A 17,185-nucleotide genomic window follows, 5' to 3' on the forward strand; every position below is an offset into this window, starting at 1 on the left:
CTCTTCGGTAAGTTTTTTTTTTTAATTTTTATTATTCAAATTCTGTTGTAAAGTTATAATTCTTTTTTCTTTTAGTTTGTATGTAAAATTTAAAAAAAACTATACTTTTTAATATAAAGTGAAAAGGTTGAGTTTGTAACTTGATTTATAGGTTTTTGGGTCTTAAATTTTAAGAGTATAATATGTATAATTCTGTTAGTGGCTAAGAATGATGAACATTGTAATCACTATTTTATTTCATCTATCTTTTTTTTTTGTTCCTTTTACTATTTTGGTACTTGGTGACAATAGTCTTTTAACACCTTGATATATGTCCATATTCATGGTTTGTGTTCTAATCCGTTTAATTATATATTTCTTTACAGATTAATAATGGCTACTTTCCATGATAAAGATCATAATATAGTTGAAATTGAAGAAGATCATGGTTTTGAAATTCCTACACAATTGAGTGAAAGCAATCATGATGAATTGGTGAATAATGGTGAATTTAATATATGTGAGATTGAACAAGATGCCAGTGAGAATGTGAAGAGTGATGTGAATAATGAGACAATAGAGTTATGTATTGGAATGGAGTTTCAATCACTAGATGATGCTTTAATGTGCTATACTAATTATGCAAAACATGAAGGATTTGGAATTCGCAAAAGCCGCATACTAAAGTCTAGAAAGAATCAAATGGTTATTGGACAAGAGTTTGTTTGTTCAAAGGAAGGTTACCGTGCTAAAAAATATTTACAGCGGGACAATAGGAAAAAGCCTCCACCTGATGAAACACGCATGGGATGCAAAGCTATGATTTCTGTATCTAGAAAAGACGAAGCCAAATGGGTAATATCTAAATTTACTAGAGATCATAATCATGTGCTTGCTTCTCCTAGTAGTGCTCGATTTCATCGAGTTCATAGAAAGAGGACAAAATCTCAAAGGAATTTGATTGANGAACTTTTGTGACGTTAGATTTAGGAAATTGATATAGGAAATTAGATGACTATATATACATATATAACGTAATTATTGATATAGGAAAATAGAAGTAATTAATATGTTTAGGAAAGTGATATATTTTGTTAATAAGAAGTACAAAGTTTCCTAATACAATAAAGTCTTAAGTATTGATTTTTTAAAAAAATGATGTGTCACCTTGTCATTCACCGCCGGTGTATAGCATCTATACACCGGCGGTGCATCAAATATTAATCCAAAATATAATCCATCCAAAACATATCTTCAATTGCACTATATAATATTTGATGTTTTAATTTATATCATTGTATATCAATCCAAATATATTTAATATATTATAACAAATTCATTATCTGAAATACGAGTAAAAAATAAAAAATTCATCCACTTCTCAAGTAGTATCAACTGCTGAAGTAGGCGTGAAAGATGATCCAATCCCACTTGTTTCAAAACCCTAGAAAATAACGTAACTGGTTCAGCACTGCACTTCAGGTGTTTCACCTTCGCCCTTTGACGTGGTTTACCGGTGTTTTTGGCCATAAGGCTTTGGCTTTGGTGACCCATTCTGCTTTGCTTGCTCTGCCTTTGGGTTTTCACGGGCTGTAGACGTTTGCAGACTCTGCAATCAGTGTATGTAGTGGATTTGAAATCACAGTGGTGTATTTATTAACTAAATATAATGCGATGTAAATGCAATCTTAATTTCAATCAATTTATATTCTTTATGATGACTAATATCCGTTGGACCTTGATCAATTTACAATAGTGCATTGCTGCTTATGCTCTGGCTGAACCCTAAGGACGAATATAGAGTGATCAACTTTCCAGAGTAGAGGTACCTCCCCACAAACAAGTTGATTGAGGTTAGAGGTGGTCAAGATGATGATGAGGAAAAGAGAAGAACTGCAATTCACCAAGAAGCCCTACATTGAAGATGTGGGCCCTCGGAAAATGTGTGCTTTCTGCTCTTCTTAATTTCACCTTGATCTTTTTTCCCATTCTTTTCAGGCGTCTTCAAGTTGAGTTTAACCTATACATTTACTCTAATTTCATTGCCACTTTACAGAAAAAGTATTCAGTTTTCAACTTTCTCTGGTTCTGAAGTAATCAAATCAGCTGAAGTTGAAGTCTATTGTGGAGTTTACTATGATGCTTCCAAGAATATAATCCTATTCCCAATCCTATTAGACCCTTGTGATAAGTATAGGAATGCATTGTCTAAGTTTTAATTATGAGAAGCAAGCTTTAAAACAAAACTATTAGCATTTGGCTTGATAAAAAGCTTGTTACAACTTGGCATGGATGCCATTATTAAACCAAGTCCTCAATGCTACTTTTAAGCTTGATAGCGAATGAAGCCAATTGTTTTTCCTTATATAAAATAATAAATTGCAAGTCCTATTCATTATAACTGTTTTGGGTTTCTTCAATTTGTACTTTATCTTCTATTGACATCCATAGCTGTTTGTGTTCTTTATTTATTGCTTTGATACAACACAAAGTTCTCTATGGTTTGTAAAATGGTACATAGTAGATTTAGAGCCATACACTGACTGGACAGATTTTTTGGGCCCTGAGTAAAGCTGGAGTGCTAATATTCAATTTTGAGGATGGATGCTAATAAACATTGTAATGAAATACGGCTTGTTCAGTTGGCATTCCTTTTGATTCATTAGCACGAAATGCTTGAATGCATATTTTGTTTTTTTTTGTAAAATTATGCTGTTAACCACTTTGGCATTACTGATCTTAATCTATATCACTTTACCTGCATTTTGCACCATTTCTATATTCATTTTGAGAAATGAATAAGAATAAATTTATGGTATTTGTCTCAGATCATTGGAATGGAAGCAAATTTGACAAACTAACAGTGGAAACGATGGTTAAATGTTTTAGAATGACTGCCTCTCATTTATGTCCATTATATCTTGCCTACCATTGTAGATAACTCACACAACTTTGGGTTTCAGGGGCCTCCAAACAAGACCAAATCTTGTGCCACATGCAATGGAGATTTCAAAGAATGTCTGTGGATACTTGAATCTTGCTTTACCAGTTTTTAATGTTGGATATCTACCCATCATTGTGGACATTTTGAAATGCATTTGCAAGGTACTTGGTTATGGAGCAGTAGTTCTACTGTTATTGCAAATCCTTCATACGGAGGGTTCTTTAGAATGATATGTCCAAAGGAAAATTTACATTTTTTTTTATGTTCGATGCAGGCAGTTTTATTAAAACTGATCTACCCATTAACCCATGAATATTAAAATTATGGTTCAACCTTTGGATTGGATAACAACTTAAAAAGGTTAAAAACTGCTGGTGTTACATAACTTTTGCAGTTTAGAGGCGGGTCAAATGGGTGGATTGCATAGTTGGTATTTGACAAAAAGTGAACCATTTTTCTATTTAACTGCAGTTCAGTCTGGTTTTAATAACACTGGATGTAGGAGTGCTCAATTGTAAATTACCATTATGTGTATTCCTTTCTATATTTATTTTAGTTGTTGGTATATGCCTGGAAAATATTCAAAATTTTGTGATGTATGAATTAGAAGCTATTGTATTAGTAACGTCTGATTTTCCAGATTTAAAGTCCCATTGAAGTACTATCTCAAATTCTCAATCTTTATTTAGGGTTTGAAGCGTAGATGTGTGTGTGTATACATACACAAAGGGAGACATGTATATACATACACAGAGTTGTGTGACACATTTTTCATACTAAATTTGTGTCAGTATCGTTCTTTTGTAGTCCAGCCTACTTGCTTCAACACCTAGTGTTGGATTCTTACACTCATCTATATTTATTTGGCTTCCTGCATTACTTGAGTATATTTATTTGAACCATTTTTTCTTCTGCTAAACAACCAGATGATATAACTGTCACCTTCAATTGGTTGCTTTTAGTCAAATGGTCATTAACTATAATACTATATTCAATTAAAGTTTTTTAATAAGTTGTGATAAAGTTCAACTCTATATAGTTTTTGTCATTTGAACCTAACCTGTCTAATCACCCCATATTCTTATCTTTGCTACTGTCCATTTTAGCACAATAAAAAATAATTGTTTCTCACTGAAACAGTTTTGCAGTTATCACCAACTATTTCATTTCATGTTAGTATTTTAGTTAGATAAGAATTAAGGTAAAAAGAGTAGTTACTTTTCCCAAACTAGAGCAGACTCTTTTTCAGGATGCCTGAAATTAAGAAAGTATTGATTATGAGACCTGGGCTATGTCTGAAATTTCTCTTCATGGTATAAACTTAATGATGGATAGAATTTAATAAGTAATTTTTTTTAATGGTACTTGTTAAATTGTTATTTTGATTTCATTATATCTTGCTATATTCAGTTAACTGAAAAGGTTGCGTTATGACAGTGCCCGTTGGATAGGGAATCATGGATTTTCAATTGGCATCGATGATGTCCAACCAGGAAAGGAGTTAGTTGAAAAGAAGAAAATGGAAATAGAGAAGGGGATTGGGACATGTGAAACGTATATAGCTTCATTTAACAAGGGGGAACTTGAGCTACAAACGTTCAAAAGGCTCAGTAATCAATATTAGTCAGATGATTGCATGTGTCGGCCAGCAATCTGTTGGGGGTCGTCGTGCTCCAAATGGATTCATGGATCGGAGTCTTCCTCATTTTCCTACAAAATCAAAATTTCCAGCTGTAAGTTCTTTACGTTTTTTTAAATGTTACATTGGCTTTCTAAATTGTAGACTGTCCTAATTCTGGTACTATGTTTAGCTAGAACACCATATCAACTTGGTGCTTGTTATTTGCTTTTGACTTTCTGCTGTTTGTTTGACCTTAAAATTTGAGGATGCTAACCTGCACTGAGTATTTAGTTCATTTAAATGGAAACACGGAATAGGCTTCAAACCCTCCTAAATTATTTGATCTGAATTCATTTAGTCTCATCTTTATCATTCTTTTTGTTATGCGAAGATTAAGCTGAATGTGCGTAACAATGTATGTATAGTCTAACATCAATTACATATGATAGTTTATGTTCTGAAGTTTATCGATTTGATTGTAAATTCAGGCTAAAGGATTCATCGCCAGTTCATTTTATGATGGTTTAAGTGCTACTGAGTTTTTTTTCCACATTATGGGTGGAAGAGAAGGCCTTGTAGACACAGCGGTAATGCTTTTAATCATTGTCTTATTTCAATAGTTAATGATGCTAATTTGTATTAATCTCAATTTTTTCTCTGATTTACAGATTATGTTTTGCCCTACTAAACATCTAGACTGAGATTTCATCGTTTTTCAAACTTTCTTATCAATACAGGTTAAAACTGCTGACACAGGGTATATGTTACGGAGGCTTATGAAGGCTCTGGAGGATCTTTCAATTTTGTACGACAGAACCGTGCGAAATTGAGTGAATGTTTATCACACTTTTATGAATATTCATTAGTATGTGGTTCATTGCCTTTAAAAAAATTGTCATTTTTGTGTTCTTTGCATTTCAAGTATTCTTCCCTTGTGCAAATAAGTCATCAAGGCTAGAGAACCAAAATAGGTATTAATTTTCTGTGATCTTCCCTCAAAATGTGTGGAGAACTCCTTAAAGGACTTAAGTAACCAGAACAGATTGGAAACCTAAGTGGCCTGTTTAATGAGTTTTCACAAACTTTATGACTAGTTGTGATATCAGTCATATATAACAACGATGGACTAAAGAAAAGTAGAATCAAGACTCTTCAGGAATCTATGAAACAAACAAGAAGCATATTATTATTACTTTTGAACATTATGCCTTTTGAATTTATCAATTAGATTGTTATAAGCACAGCCTGAGAACGCGTCACAGGGCGTTGAACGCCGGAAGAAGAAGACTTGGAAGGAACAACTATCCTTCTAGGAAAACCAATAGGCACATGCCCTGGGGAGAAAGATCCTCCTCCCTTAGTGGGTCATATTTATTGTGAGCAACTTCATATTTGTTCATAGGGGAATGAATGTTGTTTGTTCACTAAATTGGACACTTTTAAGAGAAATGGAAAACAACATAAAGAAATGAAGATTGTGTTTAAGTTGAAAAGCTCAAAAAAGAGCAAAATGGAGGAGAGAAAAAATAGTGAAGAGTTTTCCAGCTTTTCAAAAGATAGTTGGTTTTGAAGAAGATAGATAAATGGAGAGTAATATTTAGTTAGAATAGGGGCAGGGGGTCCAGTGAGAAGAAAACAAATGATGAAAGAGGGTGATAGAGTTAAGATTTTGAAAAGCAAAACAGAGGGGGATAGGGGACCCCTGACACTTGCCAAACACGTCCTTCCTTGTAAATGACGTCTAAAAGAGGCAATCCATTTGCAGGACCACCATTTACCAACAAAGCAGCCTGTATGTATTGCCATTGCTGCATGCGGGCATTAACTACTCTTGTTTTTACTTTCTTTTTTTCTTTTCTTTTTAAGCCAACATATAATTAGATTTTAGTGCTCAAAGTTTGGAAAGGAAAATGACGGGGCAAAAAAATATCGAGATGATAAAAATAATAGAAAATAAAAGCCCACCTCTTAACTATTAATGTAAAAATATGAATTCTACCGGTTTGGTTTGAAGTTTAAAGCCTTTTTTGATGTAATTTGGTGAACAAAAGTATACCAAATGTTCACACACTATTCGTTTTTTTAATTCTGTGAAATTGTATATGATAATATGATGGTGTTGTAGATGTACTATATGCTTGATAAAATTATATCCCTCTCTTTTAATACTACTAGCATCCTTAATAGTGAGGTTTATGAGTGGTTTTGAGGTGCCAACTAGGAGATAAAGGAAGAAAAAACAAAAAAACAGAACACTTATGCGCCCCGCTGGGCGAGTCAGTGCAGCACACGCATGTCCAATCATCTTTCCCTACCCTTTTCTCTTTCCTGCAGGTCCCACAAAAAATCACTTCTTGCATAGAGACTCCAATAATTCTCTCTCATCTCTCTCTCTTCCATAGTCTATATAAGCCTTGTTTTCATAAAAAACTATGAAAAAATCACTAATGTGGATGTCCTAATAAAGTACACGATAATATGATATAGTTTTAGCAAAGAATTTAGCACCATATAGAATTGTAGAAATTATCTTCTTTTTTTTTTGTTGGGGGGATAGACTAGCAATGGAAATGCCTTTGGACAATTGGTATACTATTTTGATCTAGGTAAACTAACATGACAATGTTACTTAACTATAGGGTCTTGAACCTAATATGAGCTCAATGAATATTATTTAATGATGGAGTTAATATTTGAATATAAAGCACTTGTGATTAACAATCATCCTATCAAATATAAAGATTATACACTTTGAGACTTATCATACATGTTAATCTTGAAACAATTAACAGCAAAGATAAATTGTGCCAATGGCCCTTATAGTCCAATGAAGTATTCATAACACTTTAGATTCATTGTAAATATAAAACAAAATGAAGCATATTCTCACAAACAAAGATTTAAAAAGTGAATAAATTAAAAATATCCAAAACTTTGGCTAATCAAAACGATACACCAAGTGTCAAAGAAGGCAAAATTAAAGTGAGTTATGGCATAATTAATTACTAATTAATAATCTGTACTCTATCGTGTAATCATCAACCCAATAAACTTGATGTCATCTCACACCCACAATTTCCATGAGCTGTCTAATTCCTGTTAGCTCTGCTCCATTTTTAAATAATTGTTACAACTTTTATAATAATTAATTAAAACCCTCAATCAACTTTCTTAATCATCAATTGCCGACCAAACCTCAATATTTTTTATATATAAAAAAATAAATATCGAAAATTATCATGCTTTTGTCATGAACTGAAAGCAATGTTCCTTTAGAATTTTTTATTGTTTTTTAGTTTAATTTTTTTCCCAAAGTTCATCAATCACTATGGAAATCCAAGATTTTTGTCGTGGGAATCATGGGACAGTCGACAATCTTGCTAACTGTTGTCGTGTACCATTTGATAAACTTAATAATTTATCTATGGCCGGTGGATAATCTTGTATTTATTAAAGAAAATGGAGCCCAAGATTTTCACTGTCTGACACAGTGACTAATTCACGGTCACTCGCTGAATTGTAAACACATCTATTGGGTGAGACAGTTGGGCTAGAGATTTAAGGCTGCTTCATACCCAAAGGCTAAAGTCAAAAATCAAACCCTTGATATTTGGTTAAGGATTGATGAATCACTTCCATTTAAATACAATCCATGTTAAAAATAATGCCTATTGTTAAACCTAATGTTTGATCTATTTTAAACCCAAATCTCATGTATTTTTTATTATTATTAAACAACTCGTGTTACATTCTTCTACTAAAAACACTCTCTAATATTCATTTTTTGACGTATAATTATTATATTAAATTTTTTATATTTAACTATTGTGTACTTACCTTTTTTATTAGTTTTTAGTAAAGTTGATCAATTTATAGATAACCTATATAAATGAAGAGTTTTTCTTTTCAAATATTTACAAATAATGTCATGTGAATAAATAATATGAATTGAGTTTTTTTTTTTTTTTTAAGAGAATTTGGATATCTGTGACTTTATATTTTAATACGGTTACTTTGCCTTCCATTGTGGGGACCATCCTAGATGCATTCAATGAAATTTGTTTTTTATTTAACATAATTTTTTTTGACCGATTTGCAGTGAGAGAAATTTATTTATTGATAGTCAAAAAAAAAAAAAAGATATAAAGAGTTATAAAGTTACGTTGAGGAGAACAAGTTTAATTTGAATGCAATTAATATATTCATATTTTTTAGCATTATGTTTTTCGAAAGCTGTGATCATATTATTATTATTTTTTGTATATTTGAAATGAATAACATTAAACATGAGACAGCCTATAGCTAATTAAATTAAATTTATAAAATTATTTACAAGGTCATTGGGAGATGATGATTATATAGAAATATATTGATTCATCTATTGCATTTTATAGCTAGCATTTTTTTTTCAATATTACTAAAATAGTGAAAGCATAAGTAATATACAATACAAAAAACAACCATGTAGTAATATATTTACCAATCAACTGCACAATATCTTCATTATAAATATGACCTCGAGTTTCAATTCATTCACTTGAGTTCATTTAGTACAATATTTGATAATTATTAATTAAATACAATACACATCATTTCTCAATTAAAGGTTATTGTAATGATATTCTCAGAAATCTTACATTTTTACATCTAATCACTAATTCTCATGGGAATGAGGACATATATATATATATATATATATATATGATTCTGGTGCGGTTGGTTGCTCCCATGCAATCGTGCGGACTCATCTGAATCATTGGATGCGCTAAAATCAACGGTTGAAAATCAATGAAGATGAAAAAAAAAAGTGGCAATTTTAGTAATTTTTTACACCATGGATATTTGACCGGTGCATTAAGTGCTGGTATGTGGTGTACGTATGAGTGATCTATGGTGTACCACAAAGTGTTGGTCTGTTGTGCACTAATGGAAAATGCGGTGTACTTTGGAGTGATATGTGGTGTACCTAGGAGTGATATGTGGTGCACTTAGTAGTGATCTATGGTGCACATATCTAAATGCACTATGAAGCATAGCTAAAGCCTAAATGTACCAACCATTACAGGAAATATCTGAGACCCGTGCTGCACTTATGAGCAGTATGTATGTGATGCACTTATGAGTGTTTTGTGGTGCGTTTAGGAGTAGATGCACCACCAAGCATATATGTAAATGCACTAGACTACACGAGAAGAATCAGTTGCACCTAAACTAGGCCATATATATATATATATATATATATATATATATATATATATATATATGATATATTGATATGTTAGATTTTTTCAGATAAATGATTGTAATTAGTTTTTATTTCTCTTTTGCGCGTCTTTTCTCTACCCTAAATATATATAGGGCATGCAAGTTAATAATACTAAAGACATTAAAGGACAACAAAGCCACGAACACGAAGGTCATGTTAGCAATATAATGTTTCCAATTAATATGACCCAAATTTGTCTCTGGAAACTATCAATTGAATAAACAAGTGTACACTAAAGTAAAGCTTCAATTCAGTAGTCTTCTCAGTCTTGTAATGGCATGTGTCAGTCAATATTTTTGTTGTCTTATTTGGACAGTTTAGCTTCCCAATTTAATTCACTTCTTTGTACATGCATGCATTTATCCTTGGTGAAGGCTTTTGTAGTAATTGCCTAATTATATTATATCGTAGTTCTGATATGCACTAATGTAAGATTTAAATAATAAAATTTGTCAAATAATACATGAAAATATATTTCATTATATAGAAATGATATGAAAGAGTTGATTCCTCTGTATTTTTCATATAGTACACTAATGATCGACATGCATGTTGAGATTGCTCGTAGAAACTAATTCAAAAATTATGAAACTAAACTCGATTGAAAATATGGACAAGTCAATTCACTACACTCATGTTTAAAGGATGCATGTACTAAGGTTGTCTGATTTGATAACCTTTTTAGAAACCTACCAATGTATTGATAACTAGTTAACTACTGAATATATAAAGAAATAAAAAAAGCATACCAACTTGTATAGACTTATATATAAACAATTAATTAAAAAAAATAAAATATAACAAAATATTCATAAAATAAAGCACTTTTTTGTTAATTAAAATAAAATTATATCAATTTTTTGTTAACACTCTATTAATCAAATGTATCGCATATGATCTTTTTAATACAATTTTTTTATCGAATATAATTTACTCAATTTACATTCTTGAATATTTTTTTTTTTAAAAACTTTATTTATATATTGTTATTAATATTGAATGGAAAAGAGGTAGGGGACCACCCCCATTCCCATCACAACACGTGGTAAGACAAGATAAGTCATGGGTGTAGGCCCAAGCTGGACAATGGACAATTGGACATAGGACACTGAAAAGTCGTATGTTTTGAGACAATGTTGCCGTCTACGCCTACGGGCTAACCTCGCTACTTGCTTAATTCTACCCCACCAATCCATAACTCAATATATTATTTCAACTTTCAACTTTTATTCTTTATTTTTACTTCTTGAAACTTACAACTTAAAAAATAAATATAATTTATCATCTCTTGCCACAGAACATCACTGAAATAAAATAATAAAGTAGAGATTGAAGTCCATGTAATAAAACTCATTCATAACTCAACATTGACATGGACATTGACAGGATGATTTTATGTGAAATTACAAAAGTATAGAATTATTTTGTATTTTTTAATGTTGGTTAGAATATAATATTAATAATGTTTTTTATTAATGAGTATATTTTGTATTTTTTAAAAATTGTGCCAAATATATATATGATCGCGTTCAGGTGAGAACCACTCGCCCAGGAGAGAACTGAGAATACTTCGTAGCGCGCCACGTGTCTAGATGTAGCTACACCTAATGTTATAAGTATGTGCATGAATGTTAACAAGGTAAATTACTTGCACTTATAAGTGCAAATAGGTGCACAAGTGCAAGTAAAATGTATTACAGGTGCAACTAAATTGTACATTGAGCATCAATACTAAGTGCATTTAATGTTATAACTATGTGCACCTAATGCTATAATTAGGTGCACCACCTAGGTGCATGAATGTTAACAAGGTAAATTACTTCAACTTGATAGGTGCGAAAATATGTGCACTTGTAAGTGAAATTAGGTGCACTTATAACACAATTACTTGCACCAAAGTTTGAGTTATTTACGAAAATGTCATCGCGTTGTTTTTCAAAAATTACATCTGATCCGTTGATCTGGACACGTGGACGGCTGCGAAGTGTTCTCAGTTCTCTCCTGGGCCATATATATATATAAATTTTGAGTGATTGAACTCTTGAACAAAATATTTACGAATTTAACGTTAAAAACTTATACAACTAGCGTATTAGTAAATAAATAAAAAGTTTTCAGTAATCTAATGACATGATATTACTTAGCACATATAGTAATTAGCCTACGGACTCCGTCAATATATTTATAAAAAATAAATAAATTTAAAAAATTACATCTTCCGTTAGGCCTGCTCTTTTGTGTGCCATCTTTTTTATAGTCCTAACCTGCCCCACCGCGGGACGTGCGAGCCAACCTACGAGCTCTGGTCCACTTTAACAGTACTAGCCATAAGTACTACTAAATTAGTCTTTCCTTACAAATACCTTTTGTTGAGTAGAATGTTTGTTTCGAAGGTTTAAATGATCAAAACATACATTTACTCTATCTTCTACCTCATTTTTTCTTTCTATTATTCTGCCAACACTTCGATAATAAATTACAAAGTGCACTATCTATTAAAAATTCAATTCGTTGGAAACATTATATTTGAGTGCTCAAAATAATGTTGTAATCCATTTTATCATGGGAGACTGATGCTACAACATTCGGTAATAAATTGATTTTAAGGAGAGCGTGAAAACACACAACTTTGATTTTCCCTCTTACCGTTCTTTGGAATTATGTTTTAAGAAATTTGAATATCATTGCTTTTTTATTTTAATTTGATTTTATTAACTTATTCTCTTAACACATATAAAATATTACATGAGAATATAGTTGTTTATGAAAAATGAAAATGAATCTTGTTCTTCCCTTGCAAAATAGTGAATGGGTGGGATCTATAACTTAATGAAAAAGCGTTGTCATTTTTGTAAAATTGTGAAACTTTCATTGCATTATTTATGACTAAAACAGTATTATTTTGGAATAAATAGTTGTAAATCACACATTACTTTAAGGAAAACTAACCTTGTTTTGGGAAGACCTTTTTAATATGCAAAAGTTTAAATGAAAGATACGATGATAACATTTAATTTTGCAAATATGCATAATCTTTTCATGTATCAGCTTGGATAAAATTGTACCATTTCGAAAAAAAATCCTCATTGTTTTAGATTAAATGCGCATTAGATGAACTCCCTTTACATGTATTATTTTATACTAAATATAGACAACTCAAACAAGCATCTTTTCAGTTCAAACATGTATTATTTTGGTCTAAATACGCACGATAGATCATGAAGTTTAACATGTATCATTTTTAGATAAATACACAAATTTATACTTATTTATAGGATTATCACTACTTCTTGATTTTAAATGTATATCTTCATTTGTTATTTATTACGATTGATATGATGATTTTAATTTTTAGAATAATTACTCGTTTTACCTAATCTGTCCTCTATCTAGACAACTCTACACATATATGTTCATGCTAGATAGACCCCCCCCCCCCGCCACCCCCAACCCCCACCCCTACCCATGGGTACACATTCCTATTTTATTCATTTTCATTGACCATTTGCTTTAAAAGGGATTCGATCTTTTTCTTTTCCTCTCATAAATTCAATACAAATTGTATAATTGAATTATATACTTTTCAAAGTACAAATAATATTTGTGACCTTTCAGTTAAATATTCATTTAGTAAATATTAAATTTAAGAATAATAAAGTAACTCAATTTGTCCTTCTCAACAACAAATCAATTTTTATATTATTATTCTTAAATTTAATGTTTACGAAATGAATATTTAATTGATAGAACAAATTCGAAACAAAATCAATAGTCAAAAGACTATTTATGACCAAATTGAAAGTCGACGACAAAAGTTGATAAAAGATCAATAGTCAAGCGATCATTTATGATCCAAACGAAAATCGAATGATAAAAATTGATAAATATTAATAATTAAGTGACCATTCATGAAATTAACTCTTAAGCATTATATCATTTTTTTTATCACTCAGCTTTTCCTACTTCATTCTATATATCCTAATATATCCGTCCATATTCATCAGAAGGTAAATCTAATCGATCTGATTTTAAAATTAAACACAAAATTGTATATTTTTTTAACATGAAGAGCCTAACTCAAATCAAAACCTTCAATATTTGCGGCCATAATTGAATCCCCCCGGCCACTCTATCGCTGGAAGTTTGGAATCATATAATTTTGCAACAGCGCAGCTGTGTAATTTTAAACAATTCATGTCCACAATTTGGTGAATATTTGAACTTCCAAATTAGTTTAATACTCCACACTTGTGTTCCATTGTTCTTGTTATTGGTTAAACTATGTCATCATTGCACAACATGGATAATCCAAACAAATCATTACCAAATAATATTAATAATTTAACACCCAGTAGTTTGCATTCGCATCTTTATTTTCTTTAATTATTTTAATTGAAACAAACAAAAATCGTCACACATTTTTATAATATCAATTTGCCTCTCGAATTCATCCGTCGGTACTTTGTATGTAATTTTGTGTAAATTTCGTTGGTTGTCATGTAGTGAGTAATTAAAGCTATGTATTCATCTCAACTGCGAATAAATTACTTTTTTATAGGTCCCAAACAATATATCGACTATAATAGCTTTGATATTAAATTGAAACATGTGTTCTATTTTAAATTAAAATTTAAGTTTATAATTGGATTGTATATTTATGTTTATATATTAGATGCTCAAACCCAATGGAGTAGCTCAAGTGGCAAGTGAGCTCTCTTTGTGGGGAAGAATTTCGGGAGAACCCGGAGCCCCCCTCCTCCCGGAGCGAACCTCAGACAGAGGGATATAGCTTTTTTTTTTTTTTTTTTTTTTTAAGAAAAAAAAAATAGTGTTGGGTCATGGGTGTATGTTTTTGTTTAATTATTTATTTATTTAGATGAGGATCGACCCACCAAACAGGCAAACAGCAACAAACAAAAAAGAGGAGGGAGGGAGGGCGGCCAGCTGCAATTTCGTCCCATTTTCTTAATATGTCCTTACGCCATCCTCAATCATACCCAAATGTCTCATTCCCGGTGTCTCCGGCGAAACCCATGTAATATCACCATATTAATTTAAAATGTATAATACAACTATTATTTTAAATGTGCATTCATGCAGGCACCAATCCCCTGAATAAATGGATTCATAAACTCCACAACTCTAACGCGCGTTTAGTTGGAGGAAAGGAATTAGGTGAAAAAGAAATTACAATTTCATGGAAAAAAGAATAATATGAGAATAAAGTAAGGGTTTAAATTCTAGTGTTTGATTTGCATGAATAAAATTACTAAGAATTTCAATTTCAATGTTTGGTATACATAGGAATTGAAAGAGAATAAGTAATAATGTAATATAAAGTAAAAAATGTCTATTATTATTATTATTATTATTATTATTATTATTATAAATAATGTAAATTTTTAATCACTATTGCATAGAAATAAAGAATCTATTCGCTGTTATAAACAAAGTTAACAAACACACAACTCACGTCATTCATTGTTGCATAGATCGGCGCACAGAATGAACACTATACAACACACCCACTATCAACGCACAAAATGAAAATTTCGTTGTTCAAAATTTAGGCAAATAAGCTATATACACATATCAAATTTAAATACTTGAGAATTTTGAGAAAACATACTTGGTTAAAATTGGCCTATAATGATTATTGCTTTGCTCAAGAACGGCGTAATAATACACGCTATAATCTAGTAAGGAAGGTCAAACATAATTTTAGGTTAAACAAAGGGATTGGTAATTTAGTCTTAGGATTGTCTATTTTTCTCCCTAAAATCCATGGAATTAAAATCCCAGAGGGGGCCATGGGATTCTAATTCCATGAAAATGAGGGAATTTCAATTCTCTCCAACTAAACGAAGGATTTAGTTGCCTACGAAATTAGGTGGAATTGAGTGGAATGAAATTGTAATTCCCTCCCACCAAACGCCTTGTAAAAAGCTAAATTTTGCCAATTGTTATACCATGGACATTGATCCATATTACATTGTGAATCCTGATATAAAATCTATGTGTTTGCAATTAAATATTATGTATTTACAATTAATAAATTATGTGATTATAAATAAATTAAAGACACATAATATGTATTTGTAATTTGTAGTTAACAATTTATCTTTCTGTAATTATGAATTAAGTATAAAACAGATACTACCTGGTAAAGAAACAAGTGTCTTTAAACAAAATTCTAAACTCAAAAAAAAAAAAGTTGAAGGAAACAATTTACTTTTTTTTTTCCCTCTAGGATGTGGGCTTGGTTTGGTTAATATTTTTATTGTTTGGCTCAACTAGACCCAACTCTTATTTAATCAAGTATTGAAAAATGTAATAATTAAACTAAAGAAATTGAAGAATATATATATATATATATATATATAGATTAGATCTGGTGCGAAGAATCTCACAGGTGTGAACATGCGGTGAAATCTGAGCCATTGATCGAATCTAGATCAACGGCTCAAATAAATGAAAAAAAAAATACGCATCTTGGAACGAATGTAAAAATGGCGCACCTTAAGTGTTAGAATGATGCATCGTAAGTGTTAAAATGGCGCACCTTAAGTCTTAATATCGCACACCTTCAACTTTTAAAATGGCGCACCTTAAGTGTTACAAAGACGCACCATAAGTAGTAAAATCACTCACCTTAATTGTTAAAATGACGCACTTTAAGTGTAGAACTTATACACCTTAAATGTATAATTGATGCACCTTAAATGTTAAAATGACGCACCTTAAGTTTTAAAAGGGCGCACCTTAAGCTTTGAAACGACGCGCCTTAAGCTTTAGAATGACGCACCTTAAGTTTCAACAAAAAATGCACCTTAAGTTTTCAAGTGCATAATTGGCGCACCTTAAGTATTAATATGACACACGTTAAGTATTAACACGACGCACCTGTTTTCAAAAAAAAAAAACACGACGCACCTTAACCACAGAAAACATGCACCTTAAGTTTGAACAATACGCAAAATGACCAAATTGTCACCATGTTTTTTTTAATCCGTGTTCATTCTGGACATTGATTTTGACAAGATCAATGGATATAATCTCACGGCATGTTTAATCTTTTGGGTTGTGGCCAATACCAATATTTTTATTGTTTAGTCCAGCTCAACAGAAATCATATTTTAATAAGCACGTTATTGATAAATGTGCAAATTATAATGTGGAGCACTAATAAATGTTCATTTAAAAAAAAAGAGTCATTTTAAGTAGTATTCTTAAAAAAGAACATTTAGTAAACTTTCAATAAATAAATATTCAAAGTACGGAGTACTAAAATTGAACATTTTATTAGTGATCCACCATTTGACACCACTCGTGATCCACCATTTGACACCACTTGGGAAGGGGGGGGGGGGGGGGG

At 31.2% G+C, this 17,185-nt stretch overlaps 2 protein-coding genes across 3 annotated transcripts; both read left to right on the top strand.

The window, feature by feature from the left end:
- The first annotated feature begins 372 nt into the window (after window positions 1–372).
- On the top strand, window positions 373–957 carry LOC116013046 (protein FAR1-RELATED SEQUENCE 5-like). The gene has a single exon (XM_031252708.1). It carries the CDS (start codon window positions 373–375, stop codon window positions 955–957), a length of 585 nt encoding a protein of 194 aa, XP_031108568.1.
- Window positions 958–1,407: 450 nt separating this feature from the next.
- On the top strand, window positions 1,408–5,557 carry LOC116014480 (DNA-directed RNA polymerase III subunit 1-like). Of its 2 annotated transcripts, XR_004097399.1 has the most exons (6): window positions 1,408–1,599; window positions 1,736–1,922; window positions 2,943–3,084; window positions 4,361–4,656; window positions 5,033–5,131; window positions 5,282–5,557. XR_004097399.1 is itself a non-coding variant. In XM_031254542.1 (4 exons), exons 2-4 carry the CDS (start codon window positions 4,552–4,554, stop codon window positions 5,372–5,374), a joined length of 297 nt encoding a protein of 98 aa, XP_031110402.1. In that variant the 5' UTR covers window positions 4,141–4,236; window positions 4,361–4,551; the 3' UTR covers window positions 5,375–5,557. The 2 variants fall into 2 exon arrangements, 1 of the variants encoding a protein (XP_031110402.1); XM_031254542.1 differs by lacking the exons at window positions 1,408–1,599; window positions 1,736–1,922; window positions 2,943–3,084 and adding an exon at window positions 4,141–4,236.
- Window positions 5,558–17,185: the final 11,628 nt, after the last annotated feature.

This window comes from Ipomoea triloba, chromosome 3 (genome assembly GCF_003576645.1).
Source record: "Ipomoea triloba cultivar NCNSP0323 chromosome 3, ASM357664v1".
Classification (NCBI taxonomy): Eukaryota; Viridiplantae; Streptophyta; class Magnoliopsida; order Solanales; family Convolvulaceae; genus Ipomoea; species Ipomoea triloba.

Coding starts and splice junctions, on each gene's coding strand:
- LOC116014480 (XM_031254542.1), top strand. CDS start 4,552: ATGATTGCATGTGTCGGCCAGCAATCTGTTGGGGGTCGTCGTGCTCCA. Junction 4,657..5,032: donor CAAAATCAAAATTTCCAGCT/GTAAGTTCTTTA, acceptor TTGTAAATTCAG/GCTAAAGGATTCATCGCCAG. Junction 5,132..5,281: donor AAGGCCTTGTAGACACAGCG/GTAATGCTTTTA, acceptor TTATCAATACAG/GTTAAAACTGCTGACACAGG.